Here is a 26,076-nt window from a genome sequence, read left to right as displayed (position 1 = left end):
TCACATTTCCCATAAACCCTGTTGTTTCCTGTAGTAAAAAAAATGTTGCAACTTGTCCCTCCTCCCCTACACTGGTGTCACTCTGTTTGTTTTGAAGACCAAGAAGAAGGATAAGAGCCAATAGAAGAAACGTTGAAACTCTGCTGTTAGAATAGTGGAACTGGAATAAATTATAAAGTGATGTATTACTTGCAAAGTAAAGTTTGTTTTGTGGTGTAAATCAATCTCCATTTGTGCCATAAAGCAATACAGCAGATTTCCCACCAAATCTGACATGGTGTCACACGTAAAATGTGTGTAAGTGTAGAGGCTATTAATGTCTCAAAATGAATATGGTGATTTACTGATATTAAAATTATACACATAGCACCTTTATAAACTTCACCACACCCAACAACAAAAGCAGGGAAATGTGAGAAAAGCAAACTTAAATGCGGGCTAAAGATTTATACTAATTTTCAATTTTCTGTATGGTATAAAAATCCTCTTATTTGCTGATAAAGCAATACCATTGTGCATATTGCATATAGAGTATACTGAGATATATTGTATGGGTATGTCTCATATCACATACAGTGTCATGTGCACCACCCACAGCTCCAAAAGCAGGGTTTAAAAGTTGCTATGGCAATCTGGTGTAAGGCAACCAGACGATACAATCCAGTGCTATAAGCTGCTCAAGAGTAAATCAGTGAAGTACACCTCCTTTCTTTTCCATCACAACAATACGAAGACACTCTGTGCTGCCGAGTGAGAATGACTGAGGTGGCAGCAGGTGAAGTTTAGTTGGCATCGGCAAGTGCAAAGGTGTTGTTCCCCCACTCGCCCCCACAGCCTGCTGGGTCACCATGTTAACACAGGGTTAACATTACTAAATTCACAAACATTTTCCCTGTATCACAACCAAATTATCCTCCTGTACTTTTACTGCGACGTAGAAAAAAAACCCATTCAAAACAAGAACATTGGTTAATTTCTTTGATGATGCAAAGTACATCGTCTGCTAGGGAAGGCGATGCCATGTGCTGTGCTTGCTCGGAAAACATTAATTGAATCCAGCAGCTCTGATATTCAAGTCAGAACTCGTGAATAAACATAAAGTCTAGAGGGTCGTACATCATCGCTGATTCTAATACAACTCTCTCATTAAAGCCGCTATTATGAGAAGATAATACTGTAAGTTCAGAAGAAGAAGCAGCAATAATCTTCATAAGATTTACTTCTGATACTTCTGATTCTGATACTGTGAGGGCAGATTTCCTACTTTCTATTACAGTGAAGTACGTAAATCAGTGCGCTACCATAAAACAAACTGGGATGGGCTAAGTAAATCTCCATTGTTATCTTGTCCTCAGTGCCTGTCAGGCCTCTACTATCAGGCCTAACAGGGAAATATTACGGACAGCAGGTATATTATGTTTGTGCTCAGGGGCTAAAATAAACTCTTTTTATTGTCACCTTTGTCCACGTTCATCCAGCCTGCAAGTCAGGAGACCCAAATCTAACCCAGCCCAGAATTGTTTTGTTTTTAATGCTGACCTGATACATCTAGTTATTGCTTCAGGTGCACAATACCTGGGAGAAAATATATGTAGGGTACTGGTCTTACTACTGAACATCATGGCAGACTTTTGGTATATTTCATTAGATTAACTGGTAGAAGTTGAAACTTTTAAAAGCAAACACCATGCAAATGTAGGTCACTGCAGAGATGGCTGATCTGAGAAAGCAGACTCATTAACGGCCACTCTGTCCTGTCGTGGATTATTGTGATGGGAATGGAGAGAGAGAGAGAGAGAGAGAGCAGAGGTGGGGAGGAGAGGGCAAGGAAGAGAGATAGCGAGAAAGCAAGCGATACTGCGGCGCTGGCGGGGGAAGGTGAAGGAGAGAAGAGGAGAAGGGGCAGGTGAAATGAGAAAGAGAAGGTGAAGACGGGAAAGAGGAGGCAGAGAACAACAACGGGGAGATAAGAAAAGTAAGAGGGAATGAAAGAGTAAGTGAGGGAGAAAGAGGGAGAGGGGGTGGGGGAGAAAGCAACGGGGCGCGGGTGTCGTTCAGCGTTGGTTGTACCTGGGCTGCTGTGTTCCTTCCATGCATCATCCTGAGAGCAGCATGTCTGGTCCGGCCCCCTAGGAGATTAATTAGCAGCCTCAGCTAGGGGAGGAGCTGCTGAGATAGGCGCCCGGCTCAACACACAAGATGAATTACCTCGGCTGAAAGCTCAAAGTTCAGCTATTTTACCACATACAAAACACTCAGTCTGGGGACTTTGGAGGCCCAATCTACGTCAGTATCTAGTCTATATGGGCGGGGAGTGGGGGAAGGAGGGGGGAGTCAATGCATTGCTGTATCTGCTGTATACACATGGTTATTCAGTGCGTGGTGAGAGTTATGTGGCACACATGATAAAATGCACTTCATCTTTACTGAGGGAACATTTCACATGGGTTGGACGCAAAGTTTAGAATTTAACAAGGAGGGCAGTGGATTTGGAATCTTATTACTTGTGAGTAGGTGTACTGTCATTAGCTGAATACATGTGTCAAATATGTGCATATGTGTATCAAATAGTGTGCATAACTCTATTCCCCATGCATTTAAATCCACCAGTTGCAACAGTTACCAAGCAGCTATTTTCAAATTAGGTCTTCTCTTTGTGCATATTAGCATGTCAGTGAGGTGTCAGGTGCTGTAACAACATGAGCTCTCATTAAAACACGTCCTTTTTTAGAAGCAAAAGTAGGGCAAGGATTTAAAACACACAACCGTTTGAAAGGATAGATCATGCTCACATGTTGTTCTACATTGCTTGTAGATCTTGAAATGATAGCATGCCACACATGCTCCATTTAAAAAACGTTCTCTGTTAAACATCTCTGACATGACTGAAATGTCACGTGTTAATATTGCTCGAAGATGTTAATTTTCAGTGGAGAGAGTGCAGTGGTGTGCACAGACTCTGAAAGGGGCAGGGGCAAAATTCTCTAAAAGGGCAACTTCTGAACTGGTGGCTCAGTTGGCTAAGGTGCCTACCCTGCAAATACAACGTCTTGGGTTTAAAATCGGCCTTTGTTGCTTTGTTACATCCCCTCTCCCCCCCTCTTTTCACTGTGAACTGTGTAATAAAAAAAAGAAATGCCATGAAAATAATCTGTCCAAGGACAATTCTCCAGAAATGCTAGGGGGGTCCAGGGGCACAATGCTCCCCCAGGGAGAACATTTTGACAATCTGCTTTTTTCTGATGAGTTTTGTACCAATCTAAAAATGACAGGTAATAAAGTGTATACAATAAGAAACTGAACAACCGTGCAAATAGGCCCCTACCAAAATAGTTTCTTTCTCCATTTTCCAGAAACTAAGAAAAAGTATGTTTCCATACAACATAAGAAAGAATTCAACTAGTATCAATTTTTCTAGATTATGTCACTGCAGTCACACACTGTTGTATCAACAAGAGTCAATGCACAGCGCTTATTGCCCTAAAGAATTCCAGGTGTGGCATGGTATTTTAAAAAATATGGCCCACATTCAGTCGCACAATTAATGGTGTAAAAAATGGCGTGAAAGGAGAAGCTCCAGACATTTTAACTGCTCAGACTGGATAAGAGAAGGAGGCAAATATCTTGAGTTTTTGGAATGAAAACATCCATGTGGCCTTAAATGCTCACTGCTGACCAATGTAAGCTGTTGAAGAGAGGTGAGTCATGTGCGGCAGTTGAATAGCCTACATATAGTGCAAATACTACAGTGTAAATGCCCTTCAGACTGGTTATATAGCTCTTTTAGAAACTCTATCTCTGTGTTTCAATCTGAAAAGAGCACCTAGGACAAGAGGGCAGGGCCCGAGTGTGTCATGTCTGGTCAACATATGAAGTTTCTTTGAGGGTCAGACGTAGTAAAGTAGGCCATAAGAAGAACTAGGCTAGTGTATACAAAGGGTTATGCACAGCTGCACAGGAAACTAGATGTTACTGAAATTGTATTACACCACATTCTCACAATCATCCCCACTTACTTCAATCTTTTACTTTTTCTACATTGCTGCAGGTCGCCTAGCCCGTTTTTGCCTATTAAAGGACAATTTCCTGTATTTTCTGCACTGTTCACTTCTTCAGCCTTAAGAACTGAAAGAGAAGCAGGTGTTGAGTTGTAAAACTAAGTCTTGATTGTATTTCTGGGACACTTAGATAGAAGCCATTATAGGGTAGAAATACTGAAATGCATTATAGAGTAGAATGCTATAGGAAGAAAAAGCCCCATGGTACAAAATAATAGCATGTTAACAATTCTGCAGTCTTGGGAAGGAGAGGTACCGTTCCTTTTCCTCCCACATCCCTCCATCCCTCTATCCATAATGTTTTTTAAGTAAAGATTTGGCCTCTTCCACTCTCTCCACAATGGAGAAAATCACTACTGCTCCCATACAGGGAGCACAAACAGTCCTGCACCGCTACATAAAGGCACAGAGAGCTGGCTGGGAGGAGGCTAATTTTTAGGTTTGGCTGAATGCACACACCACTTATTCCCTCGCAGCACTCCGGCTGGTTCCAAAAGGCTGCTAGAGGCATTCAGAGGATCTGTTTGTCTTGAGCAAATTGCATTATATGTACTGTGGCAGTCCATATAACAATACTGCATGCTGTTAAGCAACAGAAATGAGATCCTGAGGCACCACAGCCAATAATGACGCACTGCAATACTGAAAAAAAAATGCGAACAGCAGGATAATACTTTATACTGCTGACAACATCTTCATCAGCATACTTTTTCTGACAGCCTGCCCACCGAGAATATGCCGCACAGATAGTAAATGCACCGGAAATAAAGAGCACTGGAAATAATAGGACAACACATGCCCAATTTAAAACTCATCACATTTTATAGATTTTTTTAAGATACAAATCAGAAGGAAAATATCTGAAGCAATGCAAAGAGTACTGGACAGCAATGAATTTCCAATAGGCTTGCAAGATCTGAGCTGTTACAATATCGTTTTGGCTGAGTCAGGTTGTGTAGCAGCAGTTTTTGGTGTATAGGGAATAAGGCTGCTCTCCAATGAGGTTAAAACATAATTTACCAGGGACTAAAGGACTGCTGAGTGGTGGATGGGACAATTGAGCATAATAAATCAATTTGATGTTTCAGCTTGCTCATGACCAGTGGAACACTGATAAAACCCTCAACCAACCCCCATCTACCACCATACACAAATACATGCAATACTGCTGTGAATGTGTGCCCACACACACAAATATGCACACACACACACACATTGTATACCATACGATTAATTAATCCAATCCTTTGCTAAATTTTCCAAGCTGAATGAATTATTTTCTAAAATGGATAATTGCATTCCTTAGTTCTGATTGGTTGAGTCAAGTTCAAAGCCGTGGTAAATACCTCATAAACAGACAGCTCTGACTGCATAACTGTACTTATCTGTTGCTCAGCAACCATGTTGTTTAGCTACAGGTCGAGAACTATATTTCTCAGTAGAAAAAATACCATTTAATTACAATTGATTAAAAAATGAAAGACTTCTTGAACCTTTGTTTTCATTCTTTATTACAATGGTGTTACTGCTGTTTTATAAAAAGAAAATCCTCTGCTCTGTGTCGTGCCTAACAATGCCTCTTAGCTGTAAAGCACAGCCTCTCACGACTTATTGCTTTAATAAAGCTGTATGTTTAATCAAGCCACTTAAACACAACAATGCATCAATCTCAGTAAGAATCTCTGAAGGAAATGCCTGTCCAAGTCTCTAAAAGTCTCTTTAAACCGCTTAAACCGTTCTTGGTACACTGTTCCTATGTACTGCTAGACTCTCACCTATGGCTTCAACCTGGGGCATGCCACACCGCCTTGCTGAATGTATACTGTGAATGTGTAAGGTGAATGTGTACTGTGATATAGTCCTATTGTATGTCCTGTACTGCCCCCTTGCACTCAGCATGAGGTCCTTCTGTCCCTGTACCATGTAGGCCACTTTATACTTGTGTCACTATGTGAGCTGTCAACATGTTATTGCACCTTTGTCACCACTCACCAAGACAAATTCCTGTGTGTTTATTGTACTTGGCAAATAATGTGATCTGGTTTATCTTCATGCACTTTCAAACCTCAGGCAGACATGGTGATACATTTGTATTTCCTGAAAAATCAACTAGGAGTGAGAGGACAAAAACTCCAGTTCAAAGAGTTGAGAAGTGAGTGTGTGTGTGTAGGTATATGGGGAGAGTACACATTGCCCACAGTGGGGGTGGCCACCTGGGAACACACCCCATCCATCTGACTAGCCTCTGTTTGTCAAAGCCAAAGTAGTGCTTCTTGGCTGATCTGCCCATCTCCCACCCCCACCCCCACCTTCACTTGGCAGAGCAGAGAAAATGCAGAGTAACCTCTTAAAATCATCCATCCTTTGAATGCGGCCTTCAAGCTGGCCACCAGCCCCTCCGGATAAAACACAAGAAAGTAGGACAGAAAGGAGCTTGGCAGTGTTTGTGCCACTGCAGAGCCATATAGAGATTTCAAATATTGAAAGACATACGTATGCATGCCCTCGCATACTCTTTCTGATGCACCTAAAAGCATTGAGTGAAATATTGATATGCTCTTAGAGATGCGGGCTTTTCAGTGTGTGCAGCGTATGCATGGTGTGTGTGTGTGTGGGTATGTGTGTGTAAGTTTGTGCCTGTGACTGTGTGAAACTGTTGGAACGGGTATCGCAAAATAAAAATCTTTACAACTGCCAGCAGGATTTTGTCCTTTCCAAAACGTAAAATCCAGACAGCCAGCAAAGCATTCTCATTCAGAAACATTAGCATCATTACTAGTCTATAACACAAGACCTGGACCTGCATTTACAATTGAACTGAACTGGGAAGATGAAGCAATTACACATTCTATCTTCCAAGAGCCTTATCTTAAACAAAACCATACTTCAAAGGTATGATGAGCCTCAAAAGTTTCGATCACACAGCTAAAAGGGTTAAAGTTAGTAAGTACAGAGGTAGAGAGGTAGAGAGGTTTACAGGCAGAACATATGCATAAGCTTGACAGATTGATATGCTTTTGCAACAAGTACAAATTATTAAACCACACAGATAAGGCAGTGGGCCATGTGCCCGTCAAATCACGAGCCAGGAGGGCGACACCACGCCACGTGAGCGCACTGCCTCCCTCCACTCCCCGCTGCACCTCACCATACATCCCCCATCTATATCTACTCCTTCTATCTCTCTCTCGTCCCTCCGCCGCACTATCTCACCAAATCACAGGGTGCAGACGGGTAGAAGTGATTATTGACCACGTTAAGAGACAGATGAATAGAGGAAATGAATAGGCGCTGAATGCCTGGAGATGGGCTGGAGAGCCGCGGCTGAGGAGGTGGGCGAATCGACTGACCTTCACATAAACAGACCAGACCCCAATCTGTCAGCCAGCGCCATCAACACATGCCACCCGCTATGCTGCTTTTCACACTGTCTGGCACCAACTAATATAGCTCAACCCTCCTCACATTGCCATTAAACACATCTGAAAAGACTGCAGACATGGGGTAAGATTGGGAAAAAATAAATACAGCGAAGAAAGGCCGTTCTGTTATTACTCGCAAGCAAAATTTAGTTTAATCTTTTCCACTGCAGCAAAATAAACGTCCTAGTATTCAGCTAAAGAAAAAGATAATTGGCCGTGTGCTTGAAAACGGGGGCAACACAATTGCACCTCTTCCCATCTATTTCGTCCACGTGCACACACACTTGCATACACACAGAAAAATAAATACGAACAACTCTGCGCACACACACGTGCTTTTGAATTTATAGTTAGAGGTAGTGCTTTTATATTGTCAAGTCACAGTCATGAGAGGATCGCATCATGAGAAGGTGACAAAACGTGACCGGCTCCAAGCGACTGAGGTCATCATTCTTGACAGGAACAGCGACGCTATTACAGTGCGAACACATTGCAAGATGAAATGACGCATTATTACCACCGAAACACAATAAATCATCAGCAACGTGCGCAAAGATGCAGCTGATCTGCGCAATAAGCACAAGCAAAGAGAAAAAGGGAGCAGGTAAAAAAAAGAGAAAGGTAGGTAAACTTTCCAAGGAGCGCCGTTACCTAGAAGACAGAGAGAAAAGCGGTGAGAAACAACAGTCATGCTATTGTCTTCACCTCCAGAAAATGACTTCACTTTGCAGAGTCCAGAGCCCTTATAGACTGAAACTTGGGGAAAAGGATAAAGTGGAGAAAAGAGAGCAGCAGTGTTAGAACTCAGTATGACATTCACCACAGATAGACACAGGGAAACGCAGACAGACAGTACAAGAGGAGACCACAGGACGGATGTGGAGATGTATATAGTGTATACTGGCCTACCTGTTTGGCTGAGCTGAGAGGTGCTCCGGCTCTTGCGCGACATGCCAACGATGGCCTGCATTTTGGCACCAATGCTGGAGCGCCTCTTCTTGTCGTCAGTGCCTACCGTGCCCACCGCCGTGTCCGACTGGCTGCCGTCCGTCTTCTCCAGGTTGCACATGTCGCCGCTGATGCTTGTGCTCTTGGTCATGTTCATCCCACCCGACGGGCCCATCTGCCTGTTTTTCATTTTGGATGCAAAGTCACTGTCAGCCACCACCATTGACAGGGGGGCAGGCAAGGACAGAGAAGAGGAAGAGGACAGGGGCAGAGGAGAGGAGAGGAGAGGCCAGAGGTGGAGAGGAAATGAGAGGACAGAGGAGATGATTGAAGAGGAAACAGGAGGAGAGGATAGGAGAGGAAATGAGATAAGAGGGGAGAAGAGAGGACAGGAGAAGGACAGGAGATGAGAAGATGGGGGTGAAAGGGAGAAAAGGACAGAATTCAGGTACAGGAGTTCATGACGTACAGTATAGTTGAGTTTAGGGTTCAGAGTGGATCTGTATTCTAAAAGGTCGTTCATGCAGTGAAAGTGGAATCGTTGCATATGCTACTGAATTTGGTTCCTTATAGTTGTGCGCTAACTAGAGTTCATAGTCATTTTGACAGGACTGGATTCTCATCACGATAAGCAATTATTTAGACGTCAAGTTCTTTGCACCTGCTTTATGAGCACACCTGTGAATGTGTGGTTCACTTCATTCAGTTCTGGACAACTCCAAAACGCATATAAAAAGAAAAGTTGTCCAACATTATTCTTTTTCTCTTGCTGTTTGAAAGGAAATAGGCCACTGCCCAAATTAAGGTCTTATTTTGGCCCCGAGAGTGAAATTAACTTAAAGAGACAAATTACATCCTGTATCACAGACTCTGCATTCTTAATTGAATGAGTTACGTGTAAGAGATTACCCTCAGGGTATAATTCATTTAATAAAGCGTCTGACCTCAACCACTCAACTGTCTTATAAAGACAACTTAGGGAAAGACACGCTGATTAAAATGGGGGGTGAATCAATGCATTTTGACAATTGCTTCCATCAGTTACTTCAATTAGGCTCCTCAAAATTCCTCTCTGTCACATATTAGACATTAGTGTTCAACGCCATCATTTAAGAATTTGAAAATGATCAGAATCTAATCCTTGCACTACATTACGTCCCTCGTAGGATTTCAAATGCACGCAGCGATATTACACAACCTTGACGCAAATTTGTTCAAATCGACAGGAGAGAAGGTGAAAGTGAGTTAATTTAATAAGCCCCAGCTAGAGCCCGTACAGATCTTCAGCATTCCAGAGAGCACTCTTGTTAATGGACTCATTAAGAGTCTTTGTTTTGCCAGCACAGGTGAACTCGTGGCAGTATCTCCCAGCGGAAAATCGCTTGTCATGCTCATTAACAGAAAAACTGTGACGGGGCAAAATTTGGGAGTCCATGTCCACGAGCGGTCAGATAATAAAGACAGTATTCGCCACCTAACCTGTCACGAATGTACGAAGCTCATATTAATCTTGTCACTGCTGACACAAAACAGTATTTCTCTCTTGCATAGGCACACTGTACGTATTTGAATAAAGATAACGCCTAGTTTTGGTTGTTTGTACTACTTGCTTTGGCTGGCAGTGCAATAACCCAGACGTGCTATAAAACAACTTGCACACCTCATACTCCAGCCTATAAAGCCTATTGTTTATGCCGGTTGTCTGTGCCAGTGGGCTCTGCAATGGATCAGCCAGTACTTTAACACATAAATATTGAATGCTTATTGGAGGATTAGTGCCTTTGATCAGTTAATGCAGCCCAGAAGCTTTGAAGCAGACTTCAAGCGTCTCAACTCCCGACAAAACCACGGGCCGATGTGGTAAAGGTGACATTCTAAAATATGCTCTTTCACTATCATCACAGTGAGGCTGCATTTCATCTGGTGGACACAGGACAATAACAGTGAAATCTGCCTCTTTCATTACATCAAATATCAACAGTGGCGAGGTCAGGGAGACTGTGGAATTGCCTCTATAAATTATTGCCCAAGGAGGTTAAAATGGATGAGTCTATTCAACCTATTTTTGATAGAAACCCAGTCTTTGAGAAGCAGAAAAAATACTAAATTATTATGAAATAGACACATGCTACTGGTCTAACTGGACAGTCTAAATGGATACATGGTACTGGTCTAAATTGATACATTCTACTGGTCTAACTAGACACATTCTACTGGTCTAACTAGACACATTCTACTGGTCTAAATGGGAAAACATTCTACTGGTTCTACTCATTATATTGTTCTAACTGCACACATTCTACTGGTCTAAGTGGACACATTCTACTGGTCTAACTGGACACATTCTACTGGTCTAAATGGGCACATTCTACTGGTCTAACGACACATTCTACTGGTCTAACTGGACACATTCTACTGGTCTAAATGGGCACATTCTACTGGTCTAACGACACATTCTACTGGTCTAAATGGACACATTTTACTGGTCTAAATGGATACATTCTACTGGTTTTACTTGACACATTTTACTGGTCTAAATGGGCACATTTTACTGACCTAAATGGACACTATTACCTGAACTAAGTTTCTACCACCTAATCACTCTTCTCTCCTCTTACGCCCCCTCTCACTACAGTATCATTCCTTTCCTTCTCCTCCTCCTCTCCTGGCTGGGTCTTGGCACTCGGGCCGGTCCCCACAGTGAATGTGCCTGCCTGGAACACTGTGGCTCTCCAGGGATTTCTGATTTTCAACCTCAGCCCAAAGAACACAATGTTCCCCGTCATGCAGATTGCACACCATGCATTTTCATCTAGGCCAAGATGTTCCCAGGGCACAAACAAAACCCTGGAATTTTTTTGTCTCGTCATAGAGTAGACAGATTTGGTTTAGTTACACCCTGTGTGAGGTCTTTAAGTGGGGTAGAGCTACAGAATATAAAGCACGCTCTATCTATGTATGTACTAGATATCAACTAACACACCACTAGAGATGCGTTGGTAAATAAAAAGGTGAGTAAACCATTTCCATTTAAAGACCCTATCCACATATAAACGCAGATTGATACTGCTTAGCTGATGTATACTGTGAATTTATATTAAAAAGATTAATGTCAGCCTAAAAAGGTAGGTAAACTCTTTTCTGCAAATAAAAAGTTGGGTAAACTGAGTTTAGGTGGGTTTACTCTCCATCACATCTCTTCTCACCACTTTACATTACTTTAACATTCAAAATAATTAAGGAACACATGGGTACGCTTTGAATATATTCAAATAATGTTTGTAATAGAACATGTTTTAACTGAATAACCCTTGAAGGGCAATTTAATGAATCAATTAGCTGAATCATGAAGGCAGCATAAAAATGTACATGTAAAAGTCATCAAAGGTGTTTGCTTTTCTATAGTGCCTCCTGTCTTCCTACACTTATCCTCTCATCTTCGTTCATCTTTCCCAGAGAAGATCGCCACTTCCTTTTCATGTGATGCTGAGGTGAGGCAGAAAAATGGGTTTCTATGGCAACTGTGCCCCCGGCCAGAGCAATTGCACGCGTACATGCCTGTCTATACAGCCGCAAAGTTTTCATCAGTGAAAACAGAATCAAAGAGATTAAGTCTGAAGCTCATATTGCACTTTTATCATTTGCCGTACAGGTAACTCTGGTAGAGGTTCCTCCTTCCATTCCCTGGACTAGAGCTAGAGGGTTAAAGCAAACTTCCCTTCCATCCCTGTTAATGATCCATCCCTGTCCTTCAAAATATCGGTCTTTACTTTCCCTCACATGAATGAGCCGTTACCCTTGGGAACAATATTGGATGAAACACACATGGAGGAGAAAAGGTGAGGTGGGATTTCAAAGTGCTGATGAAAAGCTCCTTACGTTCTGGAGACCACTGGACACATCAGCTTAGAGCCACGCGCGCGTGTGCGTGTGTCAGCACACGCAAGTGAATTTGCCTCTCTGCACATGATGGAAGCGCTCATGTAATAAAACCACATATGGCTAACATGCGCTCATATGCCAGACAAATGTGAAGGGGCCTGCTTTATGGATCTACATTTACACTGTGACCTCAATACATAGCAGATGAGTCATAAATAAATGTAGCTAGTAGCAATGTTTCTGCCGAATCAAATTGCTTCATTGCTCTCTTACATGGAAAAGCAGACGAGTGAAAAAAAAAAAAAACACTATTAAGGAGCTTTCCATCAGCAAAGCAGGTCCAGCATCTTATCATTCACATAGCAACATCTTGACTCCTTGAATGATGTCTGGATACAGTAGGTAGATTTCTTGAGGCTTATAGCGAGGTTGAGTATCTCTGATTACTGTCAGTTTATTGTATAGCCTGATGTGAGCGTCATCATTGGCAAGGCTTATATAACAGCACATGGACAACGCAGGTCCCTTTTCTCATCACACTCCCTAAATATCACACCGCTAAGCTCATCAAGTGGAAAACACACTCTTCTTCTCTCCCCCCATTAGGGATCACATCCTGCTTTGTAGAACAGAGATTTGATGCCTCGATACCCAGTGAGACAAACACAGCCGCCATTTGAAAGTCTTTCAATCACACAATTAGGGCGTGATAGAAAGATACATTGAGCGGCAGCATAGAGGTCAGCACTCTTATTTGAAATCATCTTTTTCTCACCTTCCAGTGTATCAGTGTAAAGGCAGTAAATCACTGAAGGACTCATTGGTAGCAGCAACAGACACACAGGCTTTTAATCTACCCAAAATATTATTGTTTACAGGTCTAAGACTAAGCAAAAATGATGCCAATTTTTGACTGTGCTTTAAAAAGTGATACCTAGCTTAGTGCTAGTTACATGCTTGCCAGCTGTGAGAGTCTCGGCAAGTAATGTCATATGTGTAAGTATTTTCATATAACAGTCATGGATACAGAAAACAGTTGTAATCTTTTAGCAACACTACTTATTGAGACGACATATAGTTCTCTTCCTCAGTTCCTGATTGGGTGAGTCACATTGTAAAAATACACACTTGTGACTACATAACAGTTAATTTAAATATTAACACGATAACCGAACATCACCACTCATATCAGTGCTTATGTGTCGCTTCGCAACCACTTTGTTTTGCTACTGGACTATATTGCTTGGTGGAAGAATGGTATTCAACTTCTTCGTGTTGTGCCTTAGCTGTTCTAAAATCGCTGTAAAACACGGCCTCTTGAGGTTTATTGCTTAATTATACTTTGTTCTATGTGCAGTTGCAACACTCACATAAAAATCCTCATTGAAACTGCACCATCAAACCTGGAGAATGTGTTTTTTTTTTGTTTTCCCAGTATGTGGCATCTACAACGGGCCCAGAAAATCAGATTGTGTAATGACTCACATATAGCTTACGAAGCAGAGACATTAAAGATTTATACTGTAGTTGTCATGAAGGAGCTGAGGTCGATCACATAGATAGGAGTTGTCAGCATGTTAAAAGCAGGGCTTAGGTCAGCGCACTTTCAGTGAAGGAGGTAGATATTATTTGAAATTAAAACACTTTTGTTATATTCAATTTGTATTGTATTGTATTGTATCTTGAGAATATATACTACATGCTCAAGCAGATTTTTGTTTTAATCGAAGCATCAGTTATTTCTTCATCCACTGTACTGAAAGTGAATTGATGGCTGGTTGACAAACTGAGTGGGAGGGTGGAGGCTTTGCAGAAGGAGAAAATGAGATGTTCTTGGCTGGCCAAGGTGGTAGACAGGAGTAGTTGGAGGAATGGTGGGAGGTCTGGGGTGACAAGTTGTAGGTACAGAGCTACACTGTCTAACACGTAGGTGAAGGACACAGATAGACAGACAGATAAAATAATGACACAACATCCCAGCACTGAGCAGCACAGACAAACAGTAAAGCAACATAGACTGCAGCCTCAGAACAAGCCAATAGACAGCTGTACATAGTCTCAGTATATCTTTATCCTCCTTTGGTCTATATCTGTATAAATGTTCCTGTATACATTTCAATGCATAGGGTCACATTTCTGCCCTGTTCATTTAGCCTCCCTCACATAAAAGTGTAATGCGTTTTCTTAATCAGTGTGCACACACAGGTGCAGTCTTAGCAAGGTGTTAATCGTACATAAGAGTGTATTAGCTTTTAGCTTAATGCGTTTTCTCTCAAGTCCAAGGAGACAGTGAGCAGTACTAATGTTGGTAAGAAGCACCTACTTAGATCCTGCTGTGAATGCAATTTGATACTGATGACATCTTATTAGAAGGGTAAGCTAATCTTTTAGCCTGCTGTGAGAACCCATGGGGTTCCAAATCAATTTGTTCTTGAATTTGCTCTTGACATACTTTTTATATCTGCTAGCCCTACACTCTTCAGAAATGGAATTATACTCCCTTGTGGCCACACTGAAATGGTGCCATGTTAAATATAGTGTTAACATGACGGAACTGAAGCATTCTGCATGCATTAACTTAAAAGTACAGTGTTCTGCACGTGCACTCAATCACGTACAAGTGATTACATTATAACCAAGCCTTATTTTTCATGCTACATAGTGAAATATGAATAGTTAACTGAATCTTTGTGCTAAATTACACCCTTTTAGAATAACATATGAGCCACGGGTCACCATATTGAAATTAGAGGGATGTTTGTGAATTAGAGGATCACTGAGGAAACTAAAGTATTGTCAGTGGGCCAGGTGAGGGCCTTAGAGAGCCTTACCACCTCACTGCAATCTGCTAGCAGATCATGGAAGTTATGCTTTTGCAAATACAGTGTGTTTTCTATGTGAATGTGAGGTAAACAGACTATACATTTTATCATATGGTTGACAAAGGAGTTCACCATATAAAAGTTCCACATTTTATACGCTTGCTGCACTATTTCTGCTTTCATCTTATCTGCAAAACAATGCTACCGATGTAAAAAGGCTGCATGGGTTACCATACTGTCGTCTCACTATTATTATAAAGTAGTGATGATACGGGTCACCTTATTGTTGGTGGGGGGTTGTTAGGGCCACAGTTACATCATCAAGGTTAGAGGATGGAGGATAGGCACCATGTGATTAGTGGACTCTGGGGAAGTCACTACACAGTGCACATCACCACATATACGTGCGTAACTCCAGGTTTTTACATAATAGTCAGTGGGCCATAGGAGAGCTAGTCCACATTATTGTTAGTGGGAGTCTACAGTTAGAGGCCGCCACATATGGGTAGAGTGGCTTTAGGTCAGGGATATGTTACCTGAGGTCAGTCTCTGAGATACTCCTCTGGCGCAAGTCCTCTTCATTCTCCACCAAATCCTCCTGATGCTCCTTCTCTCTCTCTACTTTCCCCCCCTTCCTCCCTTCCTGCGACCCCCCTTCTTTGCTGGCCCTTCTCCCTTCCTCTCCTCCTCCTCCTCCTCCCCCTCCCCCTCCCCCTGTCTCCTCCTCCTCAAGTACTTCCCCTAACTGCTCGTCCCCTTCCCGAGACTGGCTCCTTGATCGTAATTGGCTGAGGACGGAGACAGAAGCACGAGAGCAGCACATGCAAAGCAGAAAGGAAACCAAACAAAGCATGAATAATGTCAACTATGAGAGAAAAAAAGACAGAGACAGAGACACAGTGTGCAGACAGTAAACAGAAGCGACTGCTTAAAAAGTAACTGAAAACAGGAATGCAGACTTACAGTAAAGCACCATGCAAATGAATTGCCTTATGCTTTGATATGACAGAACACCCAAAGAGATGCAATGTGTTTCATGTTTCAGTGTGTTGCCAGATATGGACAAACTCTCCCCTCTGGCCTGAAAGAGTAGAGTTCAACCATTTGGTTCCGGATGTTTCTAAGATGGAGCCAAACCTGAACTCAACAAAGTGGGAAAATGACACTCGGTGCTACGGGGTGCATTTCCCTCTTTAGTTTAACCAGGTGCAAACAATTTCAAAGCTGAAAGTGTTTGGACATGGCGACATGTATGGAACGACAGGTTCATGGCTTGGAGGGATTTGCCCATTCCTGATAAGACTGTTTGGTCAGCCTATGGTGGGGTTAAAGGGACAGACAGAGTTCACTGCCCCCTGGTGTGGAGATCAGCCTACCGGATCTTGCGGTTTCCTTGCGGCCTTTCTGATTGGACAGACATGTAGCTCGTGCTGCTGAACCGAGAGGCACTACTGGTTCTCGACACAGCGGACACGTCGCTTACATCACTGTCCGACGACTTGGCCGACAGGTTATCTGAGCCCCGAGGATCTCTGCCTGAGCGCTGCAGGGACAAACAAGCAAAACAGAATATAGAAGGTTACCATCATGTTGATATCTCATGATACATCATTTTCTGTTGCTTGACTTTTGCTGCACCACTGGCATGCACAAGTCTAAAGTCTAAGTCCTAAGCCTAAAAATTAGTTTTGCCATTTAATGAAATATCAGTAACAACAGCCTTATTCCAGTGTATTAACCTGTGTATTATCCCATGGAAAAATACTGTAAGTACACATTATTGTGTAGATACTTCCTCCCTAATACATGTGTAACAACACCATTTTAATGAAGCCATTTGGATAGTGTGATGCACTGTTGTAAGTACATTATGTATTGGGGAGAGTACCTACACAGTAATATTTTGTACTTACAATACTTTTCCATAGGTTAATACATAGGTTAATACACTGGAATAAGGCCATTGTAAAGTGTTAGCGAAATGTCTTTGTAGTCTATAATGACGACTTCTTCAGCACAACTCAAACCTCTTCAGACGGTAAGTGGTTATACTTGAAAATAAACGGAGAGAGTAATGTCAGCAATAGCACATAACAAAAGGGCATACACTTTAAGTGTAGCCAAAAAGCTTGGGACTGTTCAAATGGCTTTGGCTTTTTAAGGACAACCATTCTTGCTTTAGAGTCTTTTAGTTGCAGAGGTGGGGTGATTCATGTGAATAACGGAGATTTACTAGTAATGTTCTCAGAAGAGGACAAAGAGAAACATTAAAGAAGACATTGTTACATAAGCAGATTTAAGTGCTTGCTTTGACAAAAACACACATGGAGTATTAGGTGTACCTTTTCAAAGGCCAAAATCTATTTCAGTAAAATGCATGAAAAGAGATGTTCAATACAAAGTGATCCAAAAAAAACAAACAGAAAAACGATGATACAAGGTTTTCACCAAACTTGGCTTCTTTGGAAGACTTGGAATGGGATGACAATTTTGGCACTTAACTGGTTCAAGAAACTTTGGGGTGTGAGAGAACTGAGATGTGAGATGGTGTAATTGGAGTTAAACTGGATCTGTATCTTGTCTATCTTTAGTGGAATGTTTACCCGAACCTGAACTGAGTGTTACAGTAACTGTTTTTATTGTACAGATGTTTGAGAGTAAGCTCTCAGAGGTGTTGTATAATAAGAGCAGGAGCATTATGTTGTCACTGGCACTTCCAGAGAGGATAACGTTCAACACAGACAGTGACAAGTCACATTTTAACCTGCTTTTTTATAGACTGCTGACAAACACACTGGCTGCTTCTAGGGCAATAGTTCTCATACCAGCGACTTAAAAGGAAAGCAGGACAGAGCTCCTTTGTCTTATATGGCTTGGCCCAGACTCCAGCCAGACACTAGACTCACGCCAGTCTCTCTAAACAAGTTCAGCACCTCTTAATAACAGAATAGTAAACACTCGCCTCTGGAGACGCTCACTGTCACATTCCATGAATTTACAAGGCAAGGTATATGAATCAACTGAGCCTTACTCAAGGTGTTCCAACCTTTGAGTGTTTACGTGCTTTGGTGTGTTTGTGTGACTGTGTGTGTGTGCGCGTGTGCGTGTGTGTGTGTGTGTGTACACTGCGCAAACACAAATGCACATGCGCAATACTATGTTGCTGTGTGCATGTGTACATGCTTGACTGCTTGCATATGTCTGCCATATGGCCTAGACCCAGTGCATGCATGCAAACAGTAACCGTGTTTGGATTGAGTACATGGAGTACCAAAGTATACAGTATGTGTACATACAGCATATCTGGGCATGTTTTTACCTTGTGGTAGTCCTGCTCCAGTCTGGAGTCGGAGCCGGCTCCCTGCTTGTATTTATTCATCTTCAGTTTCATCTGCCTGGTCCTCTCCTCCATGTCCATACCTGAGCAGAGAAAGAGAAGAGTGTCAGAGGATGGCCGATATCATGTGGGGGGGCTGATGGAGGGACATACTGTTATGATGAGAGACAAGCTTCTGCTGAGCTATGAGCCATGAGCTATGACAAGGACAGGTCTAATGGAAAAAGCTGAATGGGTCGGCTGTATTAACAAAAAATGCTGATTGCATAAAATACATTTGTACAATTTTGACCAAATGAATCAGTCCAGAATCAGTCACTGTTTTCTAATTTTTCTACACAGGTAGATTACGGCAAGTTTTACCTCTACCCAGGGGAACCCGCACAACATGTGCTAACAGCTACATTTGCGACCAAACGCCAGGAACCCAGGCTCATTTAACTTTACAGGAGACCCATTTCACATACGAAAAAGTATGATCAAAATGCTCTTTTTTGATTCAATAATTAATATTTCAAATAACATCATTTATTGACCCCTATCATGCAGTATACCATTTTAAAGCTCAATTACTATGAAAAATAAAAGAAATACTACCTCCGATAATGCCTGTTTTTCCATGTTGTTTTACATTTTACAAGTGCGTCTAGATCAATGTCAATTCTCTGGCAGCACATTAAGTTGCTGAATGAACCTACTAACTGACATAACCCATCTCTCTCAGCCCAAACTGAAAGGTTTGCAAAATACACATCTGCTTTTTCTAATTTCAGTGCGTCAGAAAATCGTCACAACATCCAGATTGCTCTTTGACTTGAATTTAAGCGCTGTGCTTTGTTTCAAATTGCTTCAAGTACACCATGCAGTGCCAAAACATCACCCCAACATCAACACACAAACAAGCTATAACCTTGGAGATAATACATGCCACTGACTAAGAACTGTGAATTTGTCATATAACCTGAGGAAAAAACACCAAAACAATACCCCACAAGAAATACTGGGTTGCAAAATTGAAAACCTTGGGATTGCTACAGATGTTCTACTCTGCAAAAACTTACATACATGATCTTATTCTCTCAGAGCCTAAAAAACTATCATTGATAGAACTCATTCCTGACAGAATAAATTATAATACTTCCCCCCAGCAGGCAGCCATTAGTTCTCCCAAAGCACAAAGGCATTGGGAACAACAGAAACATAACAGTCCAAAATACAAACTGAAATCAAGTTGGAATTTAGTCTGAGGTACAGAGATGTGAATCTGAAAATTGGCACTTCTCATCACTACTCAGTGATAAAGACTGAATTATGACTGGCCTACCTGCACCTCCATTTTCTGGACCAGCTCTCTGTCTCTCTACTTTTGTGTTGTATGATGGCAATGAATAGAGGGGCAGTGGACACACACACACACACAAAGTGCCATGCGCACATACAGTATGCATACAGGTCCACATACACACACAAAGAAAAGCAACAGAAACAAAGAGCAAATTAATTGCTTCTTATGAAACAATATGTGAGGCAAAGTGAAATTCTCCCAATACAGTGGAGTTTCTTCTAAGTTGACAGTTGGCTGTCACTCTTCTGATTAAATAAGATCTTACAGCCTACGCAGTTCTCCGCCTTCAGTAACTAATCACTTTTCATTAATTAGAGAATGATTATTCAATGCAGGGGGCATTCAGTAAATAGCTGGTTATGTCACAGCAACATTTCATATATAGTTTTGTAATATCTGATGTTGTACAAAACTGCAATTATTAAAGTCTGGGTTGAGATAATAAAGTTTATCGTGGGGACATGAAAATGGATCCTGGACAAATTTGAGAATTTATGCCTGAAAAATTCTAATTTTGTGTGAAGCTACTAGTTATATTTTTTGTAATGTAAGGTATGCAGAGTGATATACTCTTAGTAATATAATATATAGAGACATGTTTGGTTTGAATAAATTTAACACTATAGCGATTTGGGTCAAAAAAACAAAAATTGAAAATGTGGGTCCCCAGAAAAGGAGTTTCAGCACCCAGAATATTTGTTTTTCCCACTATTTCCTTTATCTAGTTTGTCCAAACATAATCCTTAAGAGGCATCAGAGACAGAACGATCAAAATAAGGCTAATTCTGCTGTAACATGCCGTGATTGTAACATATTCCCACTCCAGATTTCTATTTAGATCATTTCTCAATGATGAGTGTAGCTTTGGTTTAGAAAGGCAGAAAATAACACAGTGTCTCACGACAAGACCTGCTGCGACAGACCACACTGGCAGGACCATGACCATGCTTCTATGTACTGTGAGCACACACAGTCTGTGCGGAGCAAAACGAAAAAGTGCACGAAATGACAAAGAAGCCGGGAAGCATCCTCAAGAGGACGCCTGCGAGCGCAGACGCCAAAAAACAGGAATGACAGTGAGCGAAGCAGGAAAAGAAAGGACGAAGGTGAAGATGAGGGGAGGTGGGTGGGCAAGCCAGGAAGGAAGTACAGAGTGAGTAACAGCAGTAGAGGAAGAGGAAGAGAGAGAAGAAGGAGAAGAAGAAGAAGAAGAAGAAGAAGGGACAGACCTGAGTTCGTCCAACTTGGTGAGTCCGTGTCTTCTGGGATCACATCACAGAATGGACAGACACAGACAGAGGAGAGGAAGATGGGTGTGAGAGGATGCACGAAGGGTGGGGTGGGATGGGGGGATGGGGGGGGGGGGCAGAGGAGAGGGAGAGGACGGAGGGAGGGCGACGCCGTCACCGTGGTCACCGAACGCGGCCGGGGCGGGGGGCAGGGTGAGGGGTCCGAGTGAGGAGGAGGAGGAGGATGGGAGGGAGGGACGGGGATACACGACACGACAACAACACGACAATGACAAACAACGAACAACAAGCACAGAACACACAAACAAAATCATAGAGTACACCAAGAACACGCAAACTCCACCATGGGCAACAGTGAGAAGTCAAAATAGAGCAAGAGGGTGCGAGGCCGGGACAGGCTGAGGTAGAGGCTAAGAGTATTGTTATTACAAATTAGAAAGGGGAGAGGGGGAGGAGGAGGAGGAGGAGGAGGAGGAGGAAAGGTGAGTTTCTGTGCTCTAAAGAGAGAAAGAGAGCTGAAACGGTAAAGAGATGTTAATGGCGGGAAGAGTATCGAAGCTGACAAAACCAGACAGAAACAAGCTTGAGACCTTGGAAGGTGTGAGGTAGGGGGGGGAGGGGGGGAGAGAAAAGGAGAAGTGGGTGTCACTTGAGTCTGCGTGGGGCAACTGTGGGGAGACAGCCTGGAAAAATAACAAACAAAACAAAAAAAGGAAAAGAAAAAACAACACAAACTGAAAGCACAGAGCAGCGAGCCACACAAAAGAGAGAGCTGGCTACCTCACAGAGTTTCAGCACAAAAGTGAGACTTGACCAAAATACCGATGTAACCTTTGTGTGGTGCAGGGCGTGCATGCACATGGGTGCACGCACATTTGAACACATATATACGCAGGCGCACACACACACACACAAACAGCAGCTAGCCCCCTGAAAGCCGGTTACGCAACAACAAGATCGACTGCTTGCTTTCAGGCATCTCTGTTGCCTCCAATTACATATTTTCCTCGTCTCCACATTATTCATATCCTTCCTTCCCCCCCTCAGCCTGCTGAGACCTTGGAATATGCTGAGGAGGATTTTTTCCCCCTCCCTTTCTCTCCAAAGATGATGAGGAGCCGTGCTTTCATTTCCCTATCATTAATCAAGACACCGCCATGTGTGTTTTGATCTTGTATAACCGGGGCGCCGCTGGACCCACATGACCGCGGTTCGGTTCAGATCGGGGGTTCAACATCGGGGTCAGTTTGTAATAAGCGACACCCCTGACCCTCCTCACACGAGTCGGACCGTCCCCTCTGTCCACCGTTCTGTTCGTCCCGCTCCTCCAATCCCCTTAGTTGCCTTCCTGTCTAATCTCCTTCCTGGAGTCTGAACCTGACAAAACCAACAGTGACAGCTGGGAGGGCGAGAGAGCCCCGCTCGGATCATACTTAATTTTCATACCCTCTTACAGAGCATTTGCATTTAGCTCAATTAGTACTCCATTAGGGTGAATAATGAAGTGTCACATGAATAAAAAGACAATGTGAGACATCTGCCTCACCAGCTTTCATCTCTTTGTGGCAGCTAACATCATCTCATTACAGAGTCAAATGATAATCAAGAGAGCAAGTGTTTTTTTGGGGTTTTTTTTATGCTTTGGCTGCATCATGTAGGTCATCAGGATAAAAAAACCAACATTAATACACAAATGGTGGCAAAAAAGTAGCACAAATCCATTCATTAGCGTGGACATTTCTCCTGTGATTATGGGTTTATATGGCATTATCATATCATACCAAATCAAACACCGCCCAGTTCTGAATGACAAATGATTCCAAGACTAAAGACCACAGCTAGACATGGCAGCATGGCTAAGTTGCACAGTATTACAAATCATTACAAATAATGATTCATAGACATGTCCTTATAAAATAAGAAGCAGAACATTTCCATGCGCATTTCCATATGGTTTCACAGTGTAGAGGTGTCATTTTTCTCTCTACAATAAATGCCAGCATGGGTCAGGGCCACACACACACCGTTACTGAGGATTGATGAATGCAAATATTTGGCCTCGATTCCTGTGACACGAAATTCTGATAGAAGAAAAAGGGTTGCAGCTTTCAAGGCTTTACAGGCCCACCTGATATTCTGCAGTCTAAAATTATATACAGTCATCTTAAAGTCACACAAGAGGTAGATAGGGGTCAAATCCCCAGACCGGCTGGGAAAATGATGATGGGGAAAGTGAATGAGTAATGTTCTCCCCTCTATCAACAGCTACTGTCGAGGTGCCCTTGAGCAAGGCACTGAACCCCCAGCTGCTCCAGGGAAGCTGCTCAGTGACCAACAGTAGAAGACTGTGGTTGTACTGGGCAGCTCCCAGTGTGAATGTGTGTGTGTGACTGTATGAATGTGAGACAAGGTGTTGCTGGAAAAAAGGATGGTGCTCAGTCAACCTTCTCAGGATAAATAAAGGTTTAAAAGAATACATAGAGACAGGGAGAAATAGAAGAGAATTGAGGGAAGAGAAGGAGAAAGGGAGGTACAGGGGAATAAAAGCTAAGAGAAAGAGAGCAACATGGAGATAAGGAGTTAGAGAGAGGCTGAAAACAAAGGTGGTACAGAGCGAGTGAGAGAGACTGACTGACGATCAGGCTCCCTGTCAGTCTGAGGCTTCATTACGGCTCGTATCTCAGGCAGTGGGAGGCAGAGGCCTAAGGGCTCCGTCTGATCTCCTGCTCGCCCACTGGAGAGTTACTGGGCCTTGTTAGCCCACAACACCACACTGCAGACTACGGTCTGTACACCCACCGCCACACAAATTAACAGCAAACCCATACAGCAGTGGAAAACTGTGTGGATGCTGAAGACTGAAGGTTTTTAATGTCAGTGTGTCACCTAGTAGCCCAGTAAATATGACTGGACTGTTTTTATTGAGCCTTAATGTGACATAATACATGATACATACTGTTTGTGATCAAGTTATCCGCTAACAGAAGAAGCAACTTAAATCCCAAATTATCCTAACAAATCAGATTCTGTTAAGTCAGCAAGTGACATAACAGGTCAACATAATGAGACCTAATTTACAGGGGGATGAAGATGGATGTGTTTCCATGGAAGTGTGTCAGGGCAATGAGGCAAACGCAGCATCTCAAGACCTTGTGGGGGCATTGCATTAGCAACACAGCATTTCATGTCTATCTATATCCAAGGATGACAGCATCTGAGCAAAGTAAACTTTACAACACAATTTGGAAGAATTACATGGTGCAAACATGCTACTATTAAAAAAGATGATATCATCTCTGCTATGTGAGGTCATGAATTTTATCTAATCCATCTAAATCAGTTTTCAACCAGTATAGGAGCGCTAACTTTGTAATGATGAAGTTTCTGAGATCTGAGTATCCACAGCAACATCAGCCCCACGCTGCACTGCAAATCCACATCAAAAAGAAAGAGAGACAGGAATACAAAGGAGGGACACCATTCAGAGCCAGACCTGGGCAACATAATAAGAGTTTCAAATAATTGTGGGGCTCTTGGTGTGCTTGATGTATCATACCACACTTACACAAACACAAGACATTATCTAATGGGGTTTTTGAAAAGAGTTGGAGAATTTTCTCAAGCCATAGAGGAACCCATAATCCTTTAATTAAAGTGAAAACATGAAAAAAAGAAAAACGAAAATTGGAGTTACAAGGTCTTTATACGGCAACAGCGATATTCAACTTCTGCGCTGTCCAGGTCTGGTTTTGGTGAGGCTGTAATCCAGCCGATAATAGAGTCCACACAAGCTGCGGAGGACAGAACCAGGATAGACTTTCAAGGATAGATCACTTTGGTAGAATATCTGTTTCCTTTTAAACGTGCATACCTCCATATGATTCAACATCATTCACTTGAGGACTTTCATTTTTACTGAAAACCTTGGGCCAGATTCACGAAAGTGTTTTGAACATAGATCTTAAGGAGATACCTCAGAGGAAATTTTAGAAAGTTCTTAAGAAGGCTCTTAAGTGCAATTCTAAAATATTTTCTTAAGATGAATTATCTATTATCTATTAAGAACTTCTCTTAAAAGGACCTGTATTTTCATTAATGTAAATATGCATGTTTGGCGACATTAATGCACTGTGTCTGCTAGGAACAGCAATATAACTAACGTGACCTTTAAGAGGAAAATGTGAACAGTATAGACAATATCATCTAGATAACAATTTGAAATTATTCAGGGTGGCTATATTGATGGTTTACTTAAATTAGTAACTTTAAGTATAGGAAAAGGCTCAGACACTGGTTATTGGTTTTTAAGTTTCCCTGTTCCTATTTCTGAATGCCTGTGATGACCATATTCCCAGCACGGCTTATATGAGTGCTTTACTGTTAATGGATTCATATGAAGGAGTGTTAAAAAAGTTGTAATATTCTGTCAAAGTGAAATATGGCTTTAAAAGTGGCAGATTTCCACACCCAAACCAACCTGTCTCAGTGGGGGAGGGCTGTGTCTGTGTCCCTCCATCGGACAGAGAGCCATTCAGCCCTCGCTGCTGGTCCTCCCATGTCACCTCTACAGTAAGCCACACACCCAGACACACACACACACACACACACACACACACTAGTTCACACACTACAGCAATTTGAAGGACCTTGGATTACCAAGGCTGATGTTGTTTTATGTTAGATCCTGCACAAAGCATTGTGCAAAATCTGTTTTCCTGTCTTTCCCATAATTAGAAGTCATTTGTATCTTTTTACTTTTTAATACATAGTTTGCATAAAGCCATTGTGTCTAAATTGTTTATTCATAGTGGAAAGCAGTGACAAGAGAGCTAAACTTCTCTTTGCCACTTCAGCACTGAAACCATGGACAGCTCCTTATCAAAGATTATGAACTTTGCTCCATCTTCTGGCCAGTAGAGGTAATAGCCTCTCAGGTTCTAAAAACATGAGGGGTTATACTCACCAGTACTTCTACAGCAAAGCCAAATGCACAGAATTCAATAAATATCCTA

The 26,076-nt window shown here is 42.2% G+C and overlaps 1 protein-coding gene across 5 annotated transcripts in view; it reads right to left on the bottom strand.

Moving 5' to 3' along the window:
* The window catches only part of rims2a (regulating synaptic membrane exocytosis 2a), a 146,658-nt gene that overhangs the window by 10,335 nt on the left and 110,247 nt on the right, over nucleotides 1-26,076 (bottom strand). For 2 of the 5 annotated variants that reach the window (XM_078287191.1, XM_078287192.1), the window contains exons 17-18: nucleotides 16,509-16,664; nucleotides 8,390-8,607 (exon numbers count right to left, since the gene is read on the bottom strand). In XM_078287191.1, the coding sequence (XP_078143317.1) occupies nucleotides 8,390-8,607; nucleotides 16,509-16,664 (374 nt within the window). Of the gene's footprint in view, nucleotides 1-8,389; nucleotides 8,635-15,668; nucleotides 15,921-16,508; nucleotides 16,676-17,896; nucleotides 17,900-18,451; nucleotides 18,553-19,799; nucleotides 19,833-21,043; nucleotides 21,077-26,076 lie in introns of all 5 variants that reach the window. The other 3 variants (XM_071902402.2, XM_071902405.2, XM_071902404.2) reach the window with 3 other exon arrangements.

This window comes from Centroberyx gerrardi, chromosome 12 (genome assembly GCF_048128805.1).
Source record: "Centroberyx gerrardi isolate f3 chromosome 12, fCenGer3.hap1.cur.20231027, whole genome shotgun sequence".
Lineage (NCBI taxonomy): Eukaryota > Metazoa > Chordata > Actinopteri > Beryciformes > Berycidae > Centroberyx > Centroberyx gerrardi.
The sequence above is the reverse complement of the archived record's forward strand: the minus strand, read 5'-3'. Positions and strand labels throughout refer to the sequence as shown.